This window comes from Pelophylax lessonae (assembly GCF_965119305.1).
Source record: "Pelophylax lessonae genome assembly, chromosome: 6".
NCBI classification, from domain to species: domain Eukaryota; kingdom Metazoa; phylum Chordata; class Amphibia; order Anura; family Ranidae; genus Pelophylax; species Pelophylax lessonae.
The window spans coordinates 327,772,808-327,797,110 of NC_138773.1; the positions used below are offsets into that span (position 1 = coordinate 327,772,808).

Below are 24,303 nucleotides of genomic sequence, written 5' to 3' on the forward strand. Positions count from 1 at the left end.
ATCCCACTAATTAAGTTCACTTTGCGATTATTTTTCTTTATCACGTGCGTATCAACTTGACGCGTTTCATCATTGGAAGCGACGTCAACCAGAAGCGGTTTAGCCTGAGGGGTTGTAGCAGCAGCAGTCCCACTAATTAAGTTCACTTTGCTATTATTTTCACAGCATATATTGTTTTGGCGCGAGGATTTTTTTTCTTTATCACGTGCGTATCAATTTGACGCATTTCGTCATCGGAAGTGACATCATGTAAGCTGTTTACCCTAAGGGGTTGTAGCAGCTGCAATCCCACTAATTAAGTTCACTTTGCGATTATTTTTTACAGCATACATTGTTTTGGCGCGAGTGTTTTTTCTTTATCACGTGCGTATCAACTTGACGCGTTTCGTCATTGGAAGTGACGTCAATCAGAAGCGGTTTACCCTGAGGGGTTGTAGCAGCAGCACTCCCACTAATTAAGTTCACTTTGCTATTATTTTCACAGCGTACATTCTTTTAACGCGAGTATTTTTTTCTTTATCATCGTTCCAAAAGTAACCTGCAGCTCCCTGGAAGGAGAGGGTGGTCTACTAATATCACGGCCAAAGATTGTGAAATTTGGCAATTAGAACAAGTACCCATAGTGCCTTCATCTCCAACCCAAAGATTATCGCAACTGGTTTGTTATTCACCGTGCTCACCACACACTGAATACGCTACATAAATGGTTTTATAGAGAAAGCCCAGATTGCCCTAGATGTGGTAACTCCGCAGCTGATCATCTTGGAGATGCCAGTTTGGAGTGCAAAAAAAAAAAAAAAAATCAGAGGTGATCAAATCCCACCAAAAGAAAGCTCTATTTGTGGGGAAAAAAGGGACATCAATTTTATTTCGGTACAGCGCCGCACAATGGCGCAATTGTCCGTTAATTGCAGTGCCGAATCGCAAAAAAATGGCCTGGTCATTAAGGGGGCAAATCCTTCCGGTCCAGAAGTGGTTAAAAATGGTCCATTTTCTCTTTTTAAATCCAAACAATAAACTTTGAGAATAAAAAACAGAAAGCATATACAAAATATGTACACCCCAAGCCAATATAACATGCCACGGGAATAGCAATATTGCAATACATAAGATAGAAAAAGCCATAACTGTATTAGGTACACCATCCAGACACATATATATGATATATAACATTCTCCCCCTCCCAGAATAACTATGTCACCAACCTTGGTATCTCCACCTCCAACAAAGGACTGGCATGTATCCAGTTCAACCAGCAAGCCCGCCTAGTAGTCTATCCATGACCAGATCCACCAGGGCTAGCCCAGCCATGGTCCCCACATGGTTCAGCCATGGTCCATCCAGCCATGGTCCCCACATGGTCCATCCATCCATGGTCCCCACATGGTCAAGCCATGGCCCATCAAGCCATGGTCTCCACATGGTCCAGACATGGCCCATCAGGTCATGGTCCCCACATGGTCCAGTCATGGTCCATCCAGCCATGGTCTCCACATGGTCCAGCCATGGCCCATCCAGCCATGGTCCCCACATGGCCCAGCCATGGCCCATCCAGCCATGGTCCCCACAACCTCTCAAACTTGTGTGCGTTACCCCTATGTTGATAGATCAGTCTGAGCGTATTGCCTACATTGTTAACCCATTCCTTTACAGTAGGAGGGTTCTCTGAATTACAATGTATCATAATCAATTTGCGAGCTAGAAAGAAGAACCAAGTCATTGCCTCTCTGGCACTCTCTTCTGAGTCATAATCGTCTAGCAAGTTAAGCAGGCATGGTTTTGGATCCAAAGGGATAGAGGTCTGAAATATACCATTAAGAGTGTCCAGCACCCCCCCCCCCTCCAGTAAGTGTGTAGCTTGGGGCATCTCAACAGTAGATAAATCAGATCCCCATGGTCCCCCATGCACCTAGTGCACAGCGGTGGTGGAGATCCAACCCATAGCATGTAGTCTATGGGGAGTATAGTATACCCTCAGTAGAATGTGTCAGCCATTGTGAAAAGTTGAGAGAACAGACCGGCACCCAGTGCTGCGGTTAGAAATCACGGGGCCCCATACAGGCCCCCCCCCCCCCAAAAGTATCAAATTATATTTTTGCTAAAATGCACATGGGGGGCCCAAAACAGCAGGGCCCAGGGGGGGCAGATACTGATCATGGTGAGGCACAAGAGCCGGCAATAAGGCAGTACACCTGGCCCTCCTTCTCGGCCGGTGGCGGGGGCCCCCCTTTTGAACGGATGGGGCCTGGGCCCAGTACAGGAGGGCCGGCTGTACTGCCTTATCAGCAGCCCTGCCGGCACCGCCCGAAGGGCCTCATCCCAGGCTTCCCCGGAAATCGGACCCACATCCCCCTCCTATTTAGCCAGTAGCTTGGGGGGGGGGGGGGGGGTATTTGTTAAGAAAAATTTGAAGCAATACGTTCTAGCATTGAGATATAATCCCCTTAGAAGTAGTCGTCTCTTTGAGCACACCAATGGGGTCGGAGACAAGGACCACTCAGAAGACCCATCAATGGTCCATTTTCTCAGTTTAAATATTTGTTTTCTATTATGGATAAAATTCAGGTTTATGAGATTCGCAGATCATTGCCTTCTGTTTTATGCAGATTTTACACAGCGCCCCAACTTTTTTGGAATTGGGGTTGTACATTATGTGGTAGATTCATGACCAGAATAGGAGAACCCTGCGATGACTGAACAGGTCTGAACTGGAAGATGAAGATCACAAGTCTCTTTCCTTCTCTTCCCCTGTAGATGAGGATTGGTTGTCGCTGTCTGCGGGGTGTCGGGGTGACCTCTGTAGTGTGCGATGTACGGAGCGCAGTGCCAGCGAGGAGGGATTGGACGCCATCCCGCAGAAAGGTGGATGCGAGGGCAGTGGAAACTCTAGAGGACAATGGAGGCCGAAGGACGGGGCGCTCCAGGGAATTCTAGAAATGTTCGGCTCTTTGTTGACTCGCTGAATAATTCTGCTGAAATTGGCTCCTTCAGATCACGCTGTGCCGGGCTGTGTGGCCCCGAGCCAAGGAGAGGCAGAGAATAAACACAGAGCCTTCCGAGACAAAGGAACATCCAACATCGGAACCAGCAGAGTGAGGAGCGGACTGGAGGCTGGAGACTGGAGCAACAGACCCCCCCCCCCCAAATCCAGGCCACCCCTATACACTGCCAGGGTTCAACACCCAACTGGACTAAATTCTCCGAACATTCCAGGTGTGCCAAAACAAAATAGTGTTCAAAGCAGCCACAGCCTGAGCAGAAAAAGCAGCCAGTATGCTGCAGAGAAAGACCCTTGCCCTCTGAATAAGGAAGCAGTGGTCTCTCTGCAGAGGTGCAACACAGTCTGAGCAAAAAAGCCAGTCACCTGTCAGCATACTGCAGAGAAAGACCATTGCTCTCTGGCTAAGGAAGCAGTGGTCTCTCTGCAAAAGGTATGACATAGTCTGAGCAAAAAACAAAAAAAAGCAATCCCCTGCAAGCATGCTGCAGAGAAGACCCTGACTCTCTGAATATAGAAGCAGTGGTCTCTCTGCAGAGCTATAACACAGTCTGAGCAGAAAAGCCTGTCCCCTGCCAGCATGCTGCAGAGGAAGACCCTTGCTCTCTGGAAAAGGAATTAGTTGTCTCTCTGCAAAGGTACAACATAGTCTGAGCAAAAAACAAAAAAAAAACTGTCCCCTGTCAGCATGCTGCAGAGAAGACCCTGACTCTCTGAATAAGGAAGCAGTGGTCTCCCTGTAGAGGCACAACAGTCTCAGCAAAAAAGCCTGTTCCCTGCCAGCATGCTGCAGTGGAAGACCCTTGCTCTTTGGAAAAGGAAGCAGTGGTCTCTCTGCAGAGGTGCAACACAGTCTGAGCAGAAAAGCCAGTCTCCTGCCAGCATGCTGCAGAGGAAGACCCTTGATGAAGAGTGAAATCACTGGTGCACAGAGTTACAAAGTATATATGGACCAGCCAGCAAAAATATAAAAACAACCAATGGTCCGGGTAAAAAAAGTCTCAGTCCATAATGGTTGGGGGGGGGTAATAGGAAAGGCCCGGGACCACCTGCAGGCGGCTATCCTCAGCCCTGTATGGATCAATGGAAGAAAGCAGAAAGGAAGGAAGTGCCAGCTAAGTGTAGTATCCCAATGACGTTTTTAATAAAAAAGGATAAAAAAAACACTCACAGGAAACTCAGGAGGACACAAATCCCTACAGAGGAGCGATAAGAATTCATGTTTCCTGTGAGTGTTTTTAATCCTTTTTTTATTAAAAACATCATTGGGATACTACACTTAGCTGGCGCTTCCTTCCTTTCTGCTTTCTTCCAGAGGAAGACCCTTGCTCTCTGGAAAAGGAAGCAGCGGTCTCTCTGCAGAGGCACAACACAGTCTAGGAAAGAAAAGCCTGTCCTCTGCCAGCATGCTGCATACTAATACCCTTGCTCTCTGAATAAGGAATCAGTGGTCTCTCTGCAGAGGCACAACACAGTTTGAAGAAAAACAACCCCTGCCAGCATTCTGCAGTAAAAGGCCATTGCTTTCTGCCTAAGGAAGCAGTGGTCTCTCTGCAGAGGTACAACAGTCTGAGCAAATAAAAACAAAACAAAAAAACAGTGCCCTGCAAGCATGCTGCAGAGGAAGACCCTTTGCTCTCTGAATAAGGAAGCAGTGGTCTCTCTGCAGAGGTAAGAAAAGGGGAGGGGGAGTTTATGGAGAAAGTAAAATTCCATTTGTTAGGCAGACAGGAAGAGGTGGTAAAGATTTAGGTGGGGGGGGGGGGTTGGGGGGAGTTCATACACCCAGTATTCCAGCTCCCTGCACCTGCTGCCAACTGGGGCCCTGGGGAGGGTAGGGGCCTTGAGCAATTGCTCAGTCTGCCCCCCTCCCATGCTGCCCTGTAGGGATTTGTGACGGTGGAGCGCTCACGTGCCGAGATCCCCGGAGAGAACACAGCTGCCATGCATCATTCCGGAGGAGGATTTCATCTTTTATTAGATTGTTTTATTGCCCTATAAATTATTTTATTGGATCTTTCACAAGTTTCTTGCAGCCAAAACCTGCTGACACATTCAACGGCGTTCACACTGGACTCCTCCCCCTCTGACTCCTCCCCCCTCTGACACATCACATTCGGTGCTGACTTTGTGCTTTCAGACGGACCGACTTCCTATTTCTGGTTCCTCTTTTGACTTTTCTGACAAGTTTGTATTTATTATTAGGTGGACAAAAATTCCCGCCAATAATCCTCCGATCCGTGAACTGCTACAAAATATCCTTCAAGATAAACTGGATACATTCCAAACCAAGATCAATATTTCTATATCTCACACTGATGACAAACGAGGATCAATACATTGTTACATCGACCACCGAGTGTATCAATCAATAATGTCCTGATCTCTGAACAGAAGAGTGAGCGCTCCTCCTCAGATCATTATTTGTTCATCCCAACCTGGATCATAACTAACTGTATACAGTGCCTTGCGAAAGTATTCGGCCCCCTTGAACTTTGCGAACTTTTGCCACATTTCAGGCTTCAAACATAAAGATATAAAACTGTAATTTTTTGTGAAGAATCAACAACAAGTGGGACACAATCATGAAGTGGAACGAAATTTATTGGATATTTCAAACTTTAACAAATAAAAAACTGAAAAATTGGGCGTGCAAAATTATTCAGCCCCCTTAAGTTAATACTTTGTAGCGCCACCTGTTGCTGCGATTACAGCTGTAAGTCGCTTGGGGTATGTCTCTATCAGTTTTGCACATCGAGAGACTGAAATTTTTGCCCATTCCTCCTTGCAAAACAGCTCGAGCTCAGTGAGGTTGGATGGAGAGCGTTTGTGAACAGCAGTTTTCAGTTCTTTCCACAGATTCTCGATTGGATTCAGGTCTGGACTTTGACTTGGCCATTCTAACACCTGGATATGTTTATTTGTGAACCATTCCATTGTAGATTTTGCTTTATGTTTTGGATCATTGTCTTGTTGGAAGACAAATCTCCGTCCCAGTCTCAGGTCTTTTGCAGACTCCATCAGGTTTTCTTCCAGAATGGTCCTGTATTTGGCTCCATCCATCTTCCCATCAATTTTAACCATCTTCCCTGTCCCTGCTGAAGAAAAGCAGGCCCAAACCATGATGCTGCCACCACCATGTTTCACAGTGGGGATGGTGTGTTCAGGGTGATGAGCTGTGTTACTTTTACGCCAAACATAACGTCTTACATTGTTGCCAAAAAGTTTGATTTTGGTTTCATCTGAGCAGAGCTCCTTCTTCCACATGTTTGGTGTCTCCCAGGTGGCTTGTGGCAAACTTTAAACGACACTTTTTATGGATATCTTTAAGAAATGGCTTTCTTCTTGCCACTCTTCCATAAAGGGCAGATTTGTGCAGTATACGACTGATTGTTGTCCTATGGACAGAGTCTCCCACCTCAGCTGTAGATCTCTGCAGTTCATCCAGAGTGATCATTGGCCTCTTGGCTGCATCTCTGATCAGTCTTCTCCTTGTATGAGCTGAAAGTTTAGAGGGACGGCCAGGTCTTCGTAGATTTGCAGTGGTCTGATACTCCTTCCATTTCAATATTATCGCTTGCACAGTGCTCCTTGGGATGTTTAAAGCTTGGGAAATCTTTTTGTATCCAAATTCGGCCTTAAACTTCTCCACAACAGTATCTCGGACCTGCCTGGTGTGTTCCTTGTTCTTCATGATGCTCTCTGCGCTTTAAACGGACCTCTGAGACTATCACAGTGCAGGTGCATTTATACAGAGACTTGATTACACACAGGTGGATTCTATTTATCATCATTAGTCATTTAGGTCAACATTGGATCATTCAGAGATCCTCACTGAACTTCTGGAGAGAGTTTGCTGCACTGAAAGTAAAGGGGCTGAATAATTTTGCACGCCCAATTTTCAGTTTTTTATTTGTTAAAGTTTGAAATATCCAATAAATTTCGTTCCACTTCATGATTGTGTCCCCACTTGTTGTTGATTCTTCACAAAAAATTACAGTTTTATATCTTTATGTTTGAAGCCTGAAATGTGGCAAAAGGTCGCAAAGTTCAAGGGGGCCAAATACTTTCGCAATGCACTTTATCTTTTGCTTTTTAATTGAAACATGAATTACTGTAGATATGCAAAGCTTACTTTCACACCTGCTTTAGCTTGCGATTATAATTAGCCTATGTCTAGTCCTAGCTTCTCGGAATAATGTTGATTCTGGTCAGATATGTTATAGATGTGTTATTTTTCTTGACGTATGTAAGATGCTCTGGAGATAAGATAAGTATAAATTGTCTGTTTGACTTTCAATAAATTGCAATCATAATCCAACCATAACCGATTAGTGTTGGTGTTCTGATTATCCGATTGATCAAAGAAGTTCATACACACCCAGAAACGGAACCAGACCTGAACCCTTACATTATTAATTGATGGACCGATTATTGAATTATTGGATTTAACATTGTATCATTTTAGGTATAAAGACTGGCAACATCCCTAGTCCCCCCCCCCCCCCCGCCCCAATCAAATGAGGGTATTGAATTTCCTCCCAGAGTTCAGCCCCCCCTTCTGTCATTGACACTCACCCGGTGCAGGGGTTGTTCTGATATTTGGGGGCCGTATAGGAGAACGGGGAGACGTTTTTGTCTACGAAAGTCCCGAATCCCAGCCGGAAGTTGCTGGTGAGTTTGGCCATCTCCTCGGCCAGACGCGTCCCCAGATTCCGGATATTCTCCAGATCGTCTTTCATGGACAAAGATAAATCCATCAGGTAGTAGAGATCCACCGGGTAATCCTCCACCTGTCTCACCTGTACCTTAAAGGAGGCCGCCGCACCTGGGAGGAGGAGGAGAGTGGAGCCGTGAACCTCAGGAGGCCAAAAAATTAAATCCAAAATAAAAAATCACTTCATTGGGTGATGAGATTTATTAGTATTGTGTGCTTTCCTGCAGTGACCACCTGGCTCTGGACTACCCAACCTCACACAGCCAGCTTTGTAACTGGGGTGGTGGAGGACATAAGGGAAGACTTATTTTGCTTAGTCCAGGAAAGCATTAAAGGGTCACTCCATGTGCCCATAATGAGGGGTTCCCCACCATCCCTGTGCTGAGTTCCTGGGTCTGTACACCTGCTGTGCCCATTATGAGGGGTTCCCCACCATCCCTGTGCTGAGTTCCCGGGTCTGTACACCCACTGTGCCCATTATGAGGGGTTCCCACCACCCCTGTGCTGAATTCCTGGGTCTGTACACCTGCTGTGCCCATTATGAGGGGTTCCCACCATCCCTGTGCTGAGTTCCCGGGTCTGTACCCCCACTGTGCCCATTATGAGGGGTTCCCATCATCCCTGTGCTGAGTTCCCGGGTCTGTACCCCCGCTGTGCCCATTATGAGGGGTTCCCACCATCCCTGTGCTGAGTTCCCGGGTCTGTACACCTGCTGTGCCCATTATGAGGGGTTCCCACCATCCCTGTGCTGAGTTCCCGGGTCTGTACACCTGCTGTGCCCAATATGAGGGGTTCCCATCATCTTTGCTGAATTTATATTATGGAGAATACAGTAACTACAACCTCAACATCTCTGATCAGGATATTATTGTAGGTGGAGCACTTTTATTAATGACATATCGTTGGTCAGGCAGGTAATGGGTCAGAGGTCACGGGGTTATCTATTGGATAAGGATAATTTCTCAGATATTCTATGTTGTGTGGAGTGTCGGTCCAATCACTGTAGGTCGGTATGGAGTGTCGGTCCAATCACTGTAGGTCGGTGCGGAGTGTCGGTCCAATCACTGTAGGTCGGTGCGGAGTGTCGGTCCAATCACTGTAGGTCGGTGTGGAGTGTCGGTCCAATCACTGTAGGTCGGTGCGGAGTGTCGGTCCAATCACTGTAGGTCGGTGTGGAGTGTCGGTCCAATCACTGTAGGTCGGTGTGGAGTGTCGGTCCAATCACTGTAGGTCGGTGTGGAGTGTCGGTCCAATCACTGTAGGTCGGTGCGGAGGGTCGGTCCAATCACTGTAGGTCGGTGCGAAGGGTCACTCACCTGGTCGCAGGGACATGGAGAGGCTCTGCGGGGTGACCTGGATGATGTCGGACTGGGATGATCCGGAGCCTTTGCTGCTGAGGGGGAGCTTCTTGGTCACACGGACTCTGCTGTGGGGACCCTCGATATATTCCGCCCCGCACCCCTTCCCGAGGAGATTCTCCATCAGGTCACAGCGCGACACCACCGACTGCGAGACGCCAAATGTCTACCGGGAGGGGGAGAAAAATTCACATTGGATTATTACACTTCTATTGGCAGCATCATCTCCATAAATATTACATTGTTACTGCTGAGAGAGCAAAGGATCCTTATTATACGGATTATACACTGCACTGTCCACTGCTTCCTGTGCAGACCAGAAGTTCAGGGAAGCGGCACAGAGAGCCGGAGCCAGCAGCATGGAAAGATGTAAACTGCGAGTGCGGGGGAGGAATTATAACAAAACATTTACTGGGGGATGTTTATTTTATTGTAATACATGTTAGCGGGGGTTTAATACTACACATAACAGAGGAGGTGACGGTTATATGAGCTGCACTGATCCAGAAGGTAAAACAAATGAATTCAAATATCAACAAATGTGTACAATTCTTCACTATGGGGTTCAATAAACTAAAATACACCACTAATCACAGCAGCCAATGAAATCTTCCCATAGCCTCATAGGTGGGGTCTATAGTCCCTATGGCTTGTAGGTGAATCCCTTCACAAGGCTCTCTATGGGCAGACTCTCTACACACACACATATATATACACTCTATATGCAGGCTCTCTATGTGTGCAGACGCTAGGGCAGGCTATAGACTTCCAGACTATATGAAAGGCTTATATATATATATATATATATATATATATATATATATATATATATATATACACATATACATACACATATATACATATACATACACACACACACACAGATTGCCTATGTGCAGGCTCTCTATAGGCAGACTCTCACTATCTGCATACTCCACGTGCAGGCTCTATATTTACAGGCGCTCTATGTGCAGGCTCCCCCTCTGCGCAGGCTCTCTTAAGGTGCAGGCGCTCACTCTCTATGCGCAGGCTCCCTCTATGCACAGGCTCTCTCTATGTGCCGTCTCCCTCTCTACATCCTGCCTCCCTCTATGCGCAGGCTCTCTCGCTATATGCAAGCTCTCTCTCTCTCTCTCTATGGGCAGGCTCCCTTTATCTATGCGCAAGCTCTTTATCTGCAGGCTCCCTCTCTCTATGCGCAGGCTCTCTAGGTGCAGGCTCTCTTTATCAATGCGCAGGCTCTCTCTCTCTCTATATATAAGTAGGCTCTCTCTATGCCCAGGCTCCTTCTATGCGCAGGCTCTCTTTATCAATGCGCAGGCTCTCTAGATGCAGGCTCCCTCTCTCTATGCCCAGGCTCCCTCTCTCTATGCGCAGGCTCTCTAGGTGCAGGCTCTCTTTATCAATGCGCAGGCTCTCTAGATGCAGGCTCCCTCGCTCTATGAGCAGGCTCCCTCTATGCACAGGCTCCCTCTCTCTATGCGCAGGCTCTCTAGGTGCAGGCTCTCTTTATCAATGCGCAGGCTCTCTAGGTGCAGCATGGAATTTGTTGTAAAGCGTCCCAGTGCAGAATCTTCTTCTGTATGAAGGACGAGGTCATTGCGAAGCCACCACAACACCAGCCAGAGGAAAGGCAGGAAGAGGAGCGGTGGATCGGTGACTCGCTACTTCCAAAATAAATCTGTGTGAGATCATTCACCGCCAATCAATCCAACACAGGGAAAGCGAAGGACGGAGCACAGAGAACTGCTGATCCCATGGGGGGGAGATAGAAGAACGCAGACTATATAGGTGTATATATATATATATACAGACTATAAATAGAAGGAAATGTTTATATTTATCAGGTTATTGGAATGTAAACATTGAGGGGAAATGTTGGAGATTATTTTGTATCGGATTTTCTAATAAATAAATACAAGAAATAAAAATAAACATTGCAGCCCAACTTTAACCCCTTCCCACCCAGCGCCAGAGTCCCTTTAACAGGGTCTGTACGCCTGGGGGCAGGAAGGATCAGCCAATCATGTGGTCATTACGATTGGCTGCCACAGCAGTCACATGATCAGGAATCGGTCCCGCCAGCTCCCAACCATTAGTGAGGACTGAGAGGGGTCACAGTGCTGGGAGCTCGCAGCGTACGCACTCTAAGCGCAGGAAGCTCCGCCTCCAATAGACGCATGTGTGCGGTGTGTAGGCGTTAAAGCCGACCCTCTTTGCCGGCGCACATATGCGTTACGCCGGTGGCAACAGGTTAACCCAATGCGACTTTTTAGAGTGGATCTAAACCTGAACTTGGAAACAATAAAAAGCTTTTGGCTTTAGATTCACTTTAAAGTAGATATAAACCCCTAACAAGGATTTGTGTTCTGTGCGCCATGTATCATACGTAACTGTCACTTTAAATTTTTTTTTTTTTTTTTTAAATCCTTGTTTCCACCTTCTGTTCCATCTCACTGCTGCTGCTCTCCTGCAGCCTCTTTGCAGCCACTTCCTTTCTACCTGCACTCCAATGATGGCTGTGTGGCATTTCTCAGGGCGGGTTTCCTGATTGTGACAATAGGGGTCCTTACCCGCGTAATGTCATCAGAAACCCATGGGACAACACAGGGGGTGTAACTGGAAGACAGGGACCGAGCGTTGTCACCGTAACAGGAAGTGACTGAACAAGGACCTCCATGGCGGGATCATTGGATATTACGGTAATATATAAGGTTGTAGTGCATCGGGGAAGGTCAATACCCCAGAACTTATATGAGATATAATATGAGAGGACATTTTCTCTTCCTATATACAATGCCTTTCATAATGGATGATCTAAACGATTATGGAGTTCCAGTGATCCATAGTTTTGGGGGGGGGGGGGGCGGCATTGGCAATGACACCACAGGCTGGGCTCACATTTCCTTTATAATAAAGAAGGTCCAAGCTTTGCCTGTTGTGTGGCTCCCTTCCTATACCCAGCTGGGGGAGGGGCGGGGGAAGGGTGATCAGTACAAGGCCAACATGTGGTCTCCAGTTTTGGAGGTGAAGTGTCATTGTCACATCTCCTTCCTTTCATTGACACATCAATGTTATTTTCCAATGGAGGTCTCCTCCGCTGGAACTGGAGGTCCCCTCTGATGAACCCTGCAAGTTTCCTCCGCTGGATACTGGAGGACCCCTCCAGTGAATCCTGCAGGTCCCCTCCAGTGAATCCAGCAGGTCCCCTCCAGTGAATCCTGCAGGTCCCCTCCAGTGAATCCTGCAGGTCCCCTCCAGTGAATCCTGCAGGTCCCCTCCAGTGAATCCTGCAGGTCCCTTCCAGTGAATCCTGCAGGTCCCCTCCAGTGAATCCAGCAGGTCCCCTCCGATTAATCCTGCAGGTCCCCTCCAGTGAACCCTGCAGGTCCCCTCCAGTGAATCCTGCAGTTCCCTTCCGCTGGATACTGGAGGTCCCCTCTGATGAACCCTGCAGTTCTCCTCTGCTGGATACTGGGGGTCTCCTCCGCTGAACCCTAGGGGTCCTCCTCGCTGAACCCTGGGGGTCTCCTCCGCTGAACCCTGGGGGTCTCCTCCGCTGGATACTGGAGGCCCCCTCTGATGAACCCTGCAGGTCTCCTCCACTGAACCCTGGGGGTCTCCTCCACTGAACCCTGGGGGTCTTGGAGGAGACCGGATTCCTTTATAAAGTCCACATAGCTGCAGATAGAAGATGAAGTTCCTAAAATAGACCGGATCTCCAGGATGGATCCCTCTTCACTACTGCCGGCACATCTAATTGCAGCCGAGATCATAGACGATCGGACAAACACTCCACCCAATGAGACGATTGCTATGTGAATGGCAGCCTGGGGTCTGCAGATGGGATTTATCGGGGAGACCGGAGCACAGCAAACCAAGACCAATCACCGACCAATCTCATCCTGAATACGCCGACCTTCACCCCAACACAACACATTCCATTCCTGTCATCTGAAGTCCGATGTTTATCGGGGAGATCGCTCAGCACATGGGACATCTATAGAGACATTCCGATCGATGTCTAAGGATATACACAGAGATTTCCGGGGTACATTGTATCCAAAGCAACAAGAAAATTCCTGCATTTCCACCAACCGCACATCCCATAATGAGAGACGGCGGAGAACGTTTCCTGCTACTGACATCACCATGGAAACCGGGGGAACATGTGTGCACCGCGACCGCAACCAGAGCCTCCGACATCAACCACAAGTCACATCTGTGGGGTGAACACTGCAAACATCGCAACTTCTGCCGCATTCCCACCGCACACTGCGAGCACACAGAGTTTTGGGAGAACACAACTACCAGACACAGAGTTCAGGGAGAACACACCTACCAGACACAGAGTTCAGGGAGAACACACCTACCAGACACAGAGTTCAGGGAGAACACACCTACCACACACAGAGTTCAGGGAGAACACACCTACCAGACACCGCACACAGAGTTCAGGGAGAACACAACTACCAGACACCGCACACAGAGTTCAGGGAGAACACACCTACCAGACACAGAGTTCAGGGAGAACACACCTACCAGACACAGAGTTCAGGGAGAACACACCTACCAGACACAGAGTTCAGGGAGAACACACCTACCACACACAGAGTTCAGGGAGAACACAACTACCAGACACAGAGTTCAGGGAGAACACACCTACCAGACACAGATATTCTGGCTCAGCAGGATAACATTTTGCAGGGCAGAGGGGCGCTGGCGGGGATGACATCTGTGGGGTGTAGAGGTGACCTCAGCCCTCTCACTATAGAAGGAAATACGGCTCAGCAATGTTCTGCCTGCAGGCACTCCGCACCGGGAAATGGAGTTCAGGAAGACACCGACATCCTGATATACATTATATATACACACACACATATATACTGTACACAGTGCCTTAAAGTATTCACACCCCTTGAAATTTCCCACACTTTCTCATGTTACAACCAAAAACGTAAATGTATTTTATTGGGATTTTATGTGATAGACCGACACAAAGTGGCCATAATTGTGAAGTGGAAGGAAAATGATAAATGATACAAATAAATCTGTGAAAAGTGTGACTGCATTTGTATTCACCCCCCCGGAGTCAATACTTTGTAGAACCGCCTTTCCCTGCAATTACAGCTGCAAGTCTTTTTGGGGATGTCTCTACCAGCTTTGCACATCTAGAGAGGACATTTCTGCCCATTCTTCTCTGCAGAATATCTCATCTCTGTCAGATTGGATGGAGAGCGTCTGTGAGCAGCAATTTTCAAGTCTTGCCACAGATTCTCAATGTGATTTAGGTCTGGGCTGTGACTGGACCATTCTAACACATGAATACGCTTTGATGTAAACCATTCCATTGTAGCTCTGGCTGGATGTTTCCGGTCGTTGTCCTGCTGGAAGGGGAACCTCCGTCCCAGTCTCAAGTCTTTTCTTCTAAGATTTCCCTGTATTTGGCTCCATCCATCTTCCCATCAACTCTGACCAGCTTCCCTGTCCCTGCTGAAGAAAAGATCCCCACAACATGATGCTGCCACCACCATGTTTCACAGTGGGTAACATGGTGTGATCAGGGTGATGTGCAGTGTTAGTTTTCCCCCACACAGAGCGTTTTGCTTTTAGGGCAAAAAGTTGAATTTTGGTCTCCTCTGAGCAGAGCTCCTTCTTCCACATGTTTGCTGTGTCCCCCACTTTATTAAAGTGACCCACATTTTTGGGTGGATAGTCAGGCATTTCTCCACTTTTCTTCAGTCACAGCTTACTTTGAATGAAAGCAAAATCTCGAGGCTTCTGGGAGAATTATATTATATAATTTACATATTTAAATTATATAATTTATTAAATGATCTATCAATGTAACCCCCGTTCCTGAGCGGACGCTATAATCCAGCGTTTCTCTATAGTCGAGGATCCCTTTAACCCCTGGGTCACACCTATTCATTTCCAAAAACGCACAGCAGTCCATCTTACACAGTTTCCTATGGATCTTGTTCACATCGGTGCGTTTGGTCAGCGCTTCGCCAGTCATGGCTTCCCTTAAACAGCAGGAACTTATCTTGAGATCCCGGGGAGAATTAGAAATTCTTAGGGCAATGTGTATTGTGCAGTAACCATAACGACCGGATTTCAGTTCATTCTTCTGAGTGAAATGTTTCTTTGATGGAAGTAACTCGCCTTCCTGGGTGGACGCCATAGGTCGGCGCTTGGCCCCCGCTCTTTAGTCATTACCGATGCTTTTTTGGAAAGGGTCAGGGACTTCTTTCCCTGCAGCAGATTGCATTTTGCGTGTAATAGACTTCAATAGACCTGCACCAAAAATGCAAGTTATGCTTTTTTGATGCGTTTTTTTTTTTCCACTAATAGGAAAATATGACGGTTCTGTTCATGTATTGCGACTTTGATTGTACTTGAGTGCCAGAGAGTATGCAGTCACATCAAAGTAGCGCAGGAACCATTATGTGTCCAAAGCTGCATGTCAGAGACAGAGCCAGGGGCCAGAGACAGAGCCAGGGGCCAGAGACAGTGCTAGGGGCCAGAGACAGTGCTAGGGGCCAGAGACAGTGCTAGGGGCCAGAGACAGTGCTAGGGGCCAGAGACAGTGCTAGGGGCCAGAGACAGAGCCAGGGGCCAGAGACAGAGCCAGGGGCCAGAGACAGAGCCAGGGGCCAGAGACAGAGCCAGGGGCCAGAGACAGAGCCAGGGGCCAGAGACAGAGCCAGGGGCCAGAGACAGAGCCAGGGCCAGAGACAGAGCCAGGGGCCAGAGACAGAGCTAGGGCCCAGAGACAGAGCTAGGGCCCAGAGACAGAGCTAGGGCCCAGAGACAGAGCTAGGGCCCAGAGACAGAGCTAGGGCCCAGAGACAGAGCTAGGGCCCAGAGACAGAGCTAGGGCCCAGAGACAGAGCTAGGGCCAGAGACAGGGCTAGGGCCAGAGACAGAGCCAGGGGCCAGAGACAGAGCCGGGGCCAGAGACAGAGCCTGGGCCAGAGACAGAGCCTGGGCCAGAGACAGAGCCTGGGCCAGAGACAGAGCCTGGGCCAGAGACAGAGCCTGGGCCAGAGACAGAGCCAGGGCCAGAGACAGGGCTAGGGCCAGAGACAGGGCCAGAGACAGGGCCAGAGACAGGGCCAGAGACAGAGCCAGGGCCAGGGACAGGGCCAGGGACAGAGCCAGGGCCAGGGACAGAGCCAGGGCCAGAGACAGAGCCAGAGCCAGGGCCAGAGACAGAGCTAGGGCCAGAGACAGAGCCAGGGCCAGAGACAGAGACAGGGCCAGAGACAGAGCCAGGGCCAGAGACAGACCTAGGGCCAGAGACAGACCTAGGGCCAGAGACAGAGCCAGGGGCCAAAGACAGAGCCAGGGGCCAAAGACAGAGCCAGGGGCCAAAGACAGAGCCAGGGCCAGAGACAGAGCCAGAGCTAGGGCCAGAGACAGAGCCAGGGCCAGGGTCAGAGACAGAGCCAGGGTCAGGGTCAGAGACAGAGCCAGGGTCAGAGACAGAGCCAGGGTCAGAGACAGAGCCAGGGTCAGAGACAGAGCCAGGGATCGATTTTATTCCCACCTGAATTGCAGATTCCTTGTATTTCCTCAGTCAGACATTTCCTCCACGGAGGATGAAGAGATACAAATGTAACTTTTTTTTCTTACAGAGAAAATGCAGCACAGGGGGCGGAGTCTAAGGATCCGTTGACACTATACAGGTGCAATGGAGCGCGGGTCACATGTAGGGCAGATCATTCATTTCCAAAGGCCGCCCCACACATGAGAAACTCACAAAAACTCACACACACACATACACAGGGCGGCGCACACACACACAGGACACACACACGTATCCTTCCACATACAGAAGATCCATATAAAGGGCACATTGTAGCGAGTACAGAAGAGGAGAGGATCGGGGGAAGGGTCACTTATGAAATGTGTGAAGAGAACATCTGGAAGGAAGCCCGGCTTCCATCGCTCACAGGACTCCAGCCGGCAGGAGAGCGCTCAGCTGTGCCGCTCATATAATGGAAAACAGATTCTCCATAAAATGTAAACAGAGATCCCCGATCCCCCCGACGGGAATTCCGCTCCATCTCCAGACACAGCGCAACACATTCCGACCAATCACAGCCCCCGACATCAGAATAATGACAATAAAGGAGAACTCCGACCCCCCCCTTCAGTCTTGCACAGTTGTAGCGGCTCCTCTCCTGGACTGACAAGTCTTCCTCTGATTTCACTGCACACTGCGAGCTTCTCATAATGTGCATCAGAAGCTGCAGCCAGTGAGACGGAGCCCTCCTCATTTCCTGGCTGGAGGACGCCCGGCATCATTTAGCTCTTTCCTCTCCAACCTTTTCACACTTACTGTGTACTTTCCCGTAGAATGAGATAATTTCACATTAAGGAAGGCGGAGGTGGAGTATTACTAGTCTGCTGCAGATTTGGGAGCCCAGACCTGTCCTGTGATTGAATGACAGTGCGGAGACCCCCTCCCCCCCCCCCAGCACCTCTCTGTACAATCCTATCCCGGGGGGGTCCTGACTTTCCTTGTTTGTTGAGTAAACTGAGCGCTGCGTTTGCTTTATGTTGGAGATACACAGATCAGTGGGATGGGCCGACATAGGACCAATCAGATCTCTGGGCCCCGGGGCCCCAGCAGAGAGTAGAGAGAAGGTTGGGGGACTTACCTCCTGGGAGCACCAGGCACAGGAGGGGTGGAGGAGGAGGCAGTCCTGGCATGATGTGACGCTGATGGTACGGCCGGAGCACACATTGGCACCTGAGAGAGAGAGAAAGGGGGGCAATCAGATTGGGCGAGGAGTGCTGGACACCCTCCTGGGGGGTCTGTGTGTACTGATAGGGTTACCTACTGACTAAACTGCCCAAATCCCCTCCCTCAGCACTGTCCAATAGTACTGCCCCCCCCCCCAACACAGAGGGCACTGCCCCTCTAACACTGGGCAGTGGCTCTGCCCCCTCCAGGGCTATTTGATGGCACTGCCCCCCCCCCAGGATTATTTGATGGCACTGCCCTCCACCCCCCCCAGGACTGTGTGATGGCACTGCCCTCCACCCCCCCAGGACTATTTGATGGCGCTGCTCCCCCTACCCCCCCAGGACTGTGTGATGGCACTGCCCTACACCACCCCCCCCCAGGACTATTTGATGGCACTGCTCCTCCTACCCCCCCAGGACTGTGTGATGGCACTGCTCCCCCTACCCCCCCCCCCCAGGACTGTGTGATGGCACTGCCCTCCACCCCCCCCAGGACTATTTGATGGCGCTGCTCCCCTACCCCCCCAGGACTGTGTGATGACACTGCTCCCCCTACCCCCCCCTACCCCCCCCCCAGGACTGTGTGATGGCACTGCCCTCCACCCCCCCAGGACTATTTGATGGCACTGCTCCCCCTACCCTCCAGGACTGTGTGATGGCACTGCCCTCCAACCCCCCCCACGACTATTTGATGGCACTGCTCCCCCTACACCCCCAGGACTGTGTGATGGCACTGCCCTCCACCCCCCCCCCCCCAGGGACTGTGTGATGGCACTGCCCTCCACCACCCCCCCAGGACTGTGTGATGGCACTGCCCTCCACCACCCCCCCCAGGACTATTTGATGGCACTGCTGCCCCTACCCCCCCAGGACTGTGTGATGGCACTGCTCCCCCTACCCCCCCCCCAGGACTGTGTGATGGCACTGCCCTCCTGTTTCTACCCCATAACTGTTTGATGGCACTGCCACCCCCCACTCAGTACTGTCTGATCCCCCCCACCCACCTTCCCCAGTGCCATTGGACTGTTTCCCCCCATACTGCCCCAGGGCACTGGCCTCCAAACACTAATGGCTGTGTGATATCAGTGCCCCCAACACCCCCACCCCCTCCCCGTTACCCATGGATGCTGTCCAATGGCTCCTCCCAAACATGGTCCTATGATACTGTCACCCCCCCTGCAGGACTGACCAATAGCTGTGCACCCCCCCCCCCCATCAACACTGAAGACTGTGTGACATCACTGCTCCCCCTTACCTACCAACACTGTCCAATGGCTCCCCCCAAACATTTTCCTATAATACTGTTATACCCCCCCCCCCCACAGGACTGTGCAAAAGCTCTGCCCCCAAACACTGTCCAATGGCTCTGTTCCCCCCAGGACTGTGTGATATCACTGCCCCCCCCCCTTACCCACCAAGGTTGTCCAATGGCTCCCCCTAAACATTGTCCTATAATATTGTTAGCCCCCCCTCCCCCCACAGGACTGTCCAAAATCTCTGACCCCCAAACACTGTCCAATGGCTCCCCTCAAACACTGTCCTATGATACTGGTGTCCCCTCTCCCCCCTACCCCACAGGATTCTCCAACAGCTCTGCCCCCCCCCCCCCCCCAAAAAAAAAAAAAAAAAAAAAAAATCTGAGATTGTCAGGGAGAAGGCGCTGTCATAGCTATGGGGGGGGGGGGGGGGGAGAATTATTCCCTATCCTAGTACAATAGGGAAGATATATACAAAAATCGCAGCGCTCATAAAGACAATAAAATCCCAATTACAGGTATAGAGATATTCAATGGCAGCACACCACCGATCTTCATACAAAACAGTGGAACGTTCCAGAGCCACGCAGGACCCCCCCCTCCCCCCCCTTCATCAGGTGTGTGCCGATATCCAGGACGGTGTGCCATGGGAATATCAATTATACTTTATAATATCCCAATGATGGGATATAATTGATAAATGTAATTATATTCTATATCCAGTCATTGGGATTTTATGCACTTTATTGTCTTTATGAGCGCTGCAGATTTTGTATAGAGGATTATTTAGTATACAGTAAACCCCCCTCCATGGCGGGGGTTACGTTTCCGGACCCACCCGCGATAAAGTGAAAACCCGCGAAATAGAAAAACCCGATTAAAATACATTGTAGGCGTGATTTATACTGTCACTGTACTCTGAAAAGCATTTTAAGGTCTTTAGTGCCGGTTCACATTTCTGCGATGCGGGAAAGCTGATAATATACAGCGTGTTCCCGCATCGCATCCGCACCCCTGCCAGTTCACACTGCCATCTGCGATACGCAGGGGGTGTCAATTAAAAGTTAACGACACCCCCAGTCGCGGTCACATATCGCAGTGCGATCTGCAAGTTCGCACAGAATCGGATCGCACTATTGTGAACCACCATGCCATCCGATTCTGCTGCGGATAAAAAAAAAGGGTCCTGTGCGTGTTAAGTGCGATTGTGGTGCGAATTCAGCCGTACAAAGTGTATGCACCGCACAGAGATTGCATGTCATTTTAGGAGCAGTGCACTCCGAATCACATGAGATCTCTGTGATCGCACAAATGTGAACCGGGGGCTCAAAGTCGCCCGATTCTGAGGCCGCCCCCCTACAGCGGGACTTGCAAACGACTTCTTTAACCACTTGCCGACCGCCGCACGACTATCTACGTCGGCGGTCAGCCCCTCACAGGCAAACTAACGTAGGGCTACGTTGCTTGCTTGTGAGGGTCTAGGGAGCAAGCGCGCGCCCCCGGAGGCGCGCTCCCGCGCGGTCACGGACCCCCCTACGCGTGTGACCAGCGGACCCGATGTCCGCCGGCCACTCGGCGATCGGCGGGGGAGAGGGAGAAAGTGAGGCAGCTTGTGTAAACAAGCCACCTGTCATTCTCCTCGGTGTAAAAACACTGATAAAACGGATCTACTATGTAGATCCATTGATCAGTGTCCTTACAGCTCAAGCCACAGCCAATCACAGTAGAAAGCACGCCCCTAGGGATACACACAGCCCCTCCCTCCCAAATAAAGTTAACCCCTTCACTACCAGTGTCATTTTACAGTAACAGTGCATATATATAGCACTGATTACTGTAGAAATGTCACTGGTAACCCCAAAAGTGTCAAAAATGTCAGTCAAGGGTCCGATCTGTCCGCCGCAATGTCGCAGTACCGCAAAAAAAAAAATCGCAGATCGCCGCCATTACGCGTTAAAAAAAAAAAACAACAAAAATGACAAAAATCTTTCCCTTTGTTAGTAAACGCGATAACTTTTGCGCAAACCAATCAAAATACGCTTTTTGCAATTTTTTTTTACCAAACATATGTAGCAGAAAACAAATTGGCCGAAAATGTTAAAAAATTTTGATTTTTACATTTTTTTGGGGGGGAATTTCATGTAAAAAAAATGTGAAAAATATTGTTATTTTTGCAAAATTGATGCTCTTTTTTTGTTTATAGCGCATGATCAAAAAAAATCGCACAGGTGATCAAATACCGCCAAAAGAAAGCTCTGTTTGTGGGAAAAAAAGGACGTCAAATTCGTTTAGGTACAGCGTCGCACGACCGTGCAATTGTCCGTTAAAGTCACGCAGTAAAAAAATCGCAAAAAAACCCCTGGTCCTTTAGCAGCCAAATCCTCCGGGGCTTAAGTGGTTAAAAGTTAACGACACCCCCAGTCGCGGTCACATATCGCAGTGCGATCTGCAAGTTCGCACAGAATCGGATCGCACTATTGTGAACCACCATGCCATCCGATTCTGCTGTGGATAAAAAAAAAGGGTCCTGTGCGTGTTAAGTGCGATTGTGGTGCGAATTCAGCCGTACAAAGTGTATGCACCGCACAGAGATTGCATGTCATTTTAGGAGCAGTGCACTCCGAATCACATGAGATCTCTGTGATCGCACAAATGTGAACCGGGGGCTCAAAGTCGCCCGATTCTGAGGCCACCCCCCTACAGTGGGACTTGCAAACGACTTCTTTACCACTTGCCGACCGCCGCACGACTATCTACATCGGCGGTCAGCCCCTCACAGGCAAACTAACGTAGGGCTACGTCGCTTGCTTGTGAGGGTCTAGGGAGCGAGCGTGCGCCCCCGGAGGCGCGCTCCCGCGCGGTCACGGACCCCCCTACGCGTGTGACCAGCGGACCCGATGTCCGCCGGCCACTCTGCGATCGGCGGGGGAGAGGGAGAAAGGCAGGCAGCTTGTGTAAACAAGCCACCTGTCATTCTCCTCGCTGCAAAGACACTGATCACATGGATCTACTATGTAGATCCATTGATCAGTGTCCTTACAGCTCAAGCCACAGCCAATCACAGTAGAAAGCACGCCCCTAGGGATACACACAGCCCCTCCCTCCCAAATAAAGTTAACCCCTTCACTACCAGTGTCATTTTACAGTAACAGTGCATATATATAGCACTGATTAATGTAGTAATGTCACTGGTAACCCCAAAAGTGTCAAAAATGTCAGTCAAGGGTCCGATCTGTCCGCCGCAATGTCGCAGTACCGCAAAAAAAAAAATCGCAGATCGCCGCCATTACGCGTTAAAAAAAAAAAACAACAAAAATGACAAAAATCTTTCCCTTTGTTAGTAAACGCGATAACTTTTGCGCAAACCAATCAAAATACGCTTTTTGCGATTTTTTTTACCAAACATATGTAGCAGAAAACAAATTGGCCGAAAATGTTAAAAAATTTTGATTTTTACATTTTTTTGGGGGGGAATTTCATGTAAAAAAAATGTGAAAAATATTGTTATTTTTGCAAAATTGATGCTCTTTTTTTGTTTATAGCGCGTGATCAAAAAAATCGCACAGGTGATCAAATACCGCCAAAAGAAAGCTCTGTTTGTGGGAAAAAAAAGACGCCAAATTCGTTTGGGTACAGCGTCGCACGACCGCGCAATTGTCCGTTAAAGTCACGCAGTAAAAAAAATCGCAAAAAAACCCCTGGTCCTTTAGCAGCCAAATCCTCCGGGGCTTAAGTGGTTAAAAGTTAACGACACCCCCAGTCGCGGTCACATATCGCAGTGCGATCTGCAAGTTCGCACAGAATCGGATCGCACTATTGTGAACCACCATGCCATCCGATTCTGCTGCGGATAAAAAAAAGGGTCATGTGCGTGTTAAGTGCGATTGTGGTGCGAATTCAGCCGTACAAAGTGTATGCACCGCACAGAGATTGCATGTCATTTTAGGAGCAGTGCGCTGCGAATCACATGATCGCACAAATGTGAACCGGGGGCTCAAAGTCGCCCGATTCTGAGGCCGCCCCCCTACAGCGGGACTTGCAAACGACTTCTTTAATGGAAGTCAATGGAAGCCGCTCCAAAGTCGCCCCCAAAGTAGCGGAGGAAACTTTTTCTAAGTCGGAGCGACTTTAGTGGCGTCCAATAGAACAGTTCAATGATTGCACAGCATGGAGTGCGACTTGTCAGGGACTAAATCACAAAGTGCTGAACACAAAGAGTGGTTCTGATGCGCTGCGTAAACTGTCAGCGCTATATAAATCCTATATAATAATAATATAATCAGATAATAATGATTTATATTCGGTTACAATGTTCCTTCTTTATGGGATAAAAGTTTTATGGGAATAAATAAAATCCGATCGCTGCGAGCGCCCCCCGTCAGTGGGAAATGGTTTGTCTCATCCCTGTAACTGCTACATCTGCAGGACAGCTTCTTCTGCTGGAAAAACAACAGACTTACTGGCTGGATCACCAATAAATATCAGAAAGAAATATTCGGGGATTATTACCGATTTATAATAAAAATATATAAATGATGGATAAGTTTATATAAAGAGGGGGGAGGGGGGTCTCCTATCTCTGTATACAGCCCCCCCCCCCCTCCTCCGATCACTTCTATGGATGTAGAAGATACATTGTATCATTCCGCCCCTCCCACCCCGATACTTTGTATGAGAAGTTCCCGCCCACTCGGGGGCTCTCACCGGAGGCAGTGCGCGGTGCCCGGGACAGGAGGGCGGAGATCAGGAGGACGGCGTCCGCTCTCATCTTCTACCGATCCGCTGAGAGGCCATCACTGAGACCCGACCGACACAGAGCCCCGCCCCCTTCATAATCCTCACCCGCCCCCTCCGAGAGGGAATCAGAGACAGCCACGCCCCCTTTATAAACATGATCCGCCCCCTCCGAGAGGGCATCAGAGACAGCCACGCCCATCTTCATAATCCTGGTCCGCCTGATAGAGACAGACCCGTCCCCTTTCTCCGCCTTCATCGCAACCCCATTCCGTCCCTTGCTGGAGAGAATACAGGACAGCCACGCCCCCTTTATAAACCTGATCCGCCCCTCCGAGAGGGAAAAAGAGGTAGCCACAGCCCCTATCTAATCCTGATCCGCCCCGATAAAGAAAGACCCACCCCTTTCTCCGCCTTCATCATAACCCTAATTCGCCCCTTCGTAGAGGGAATGAGAGACAGCCGCGCCCCCTTTATAAACCT

The 24,303-nt window shown here is 49.3% G+C and overlaps 1 protein-coding gene across 1 annotated transcript in view; it reads right to left on the bottom strand.

Moving 5' to 3' along the window:
- ITGB5 (integrin subunit beta 5) overlaps positions 1–23,924 on the bottom strand; it is a 105,110-nt gene extending 81,186 nt beyond the window's left edge. The window contains exons 1-4 of the mRNA XM_082260898.1: positions 23,791–23,924; positions 17,743–17,834; positions 9,032–9,239; positions 7,577–7,826 (exon numbers count right to left, since the gene is read on the bottom strand). Coding sequence (XP_082117024.1) covers positions 7,577–7,826; positions 9,032–9,239; positions 17,743–17,834; positions 23,791–23,854 — 614 coding nt within the window. The 5' untranslated portion in view covers positions 23,855–23,924. The remainder of the gene's footprint in view (positions 1–7,576; positions 7,827–9,031; positions 9,240–17,742; positions 17,835–23,790) is intronic.
- Between the last annotated feature and the right edge of the window lie 379 nt (positions 23,925–24,303).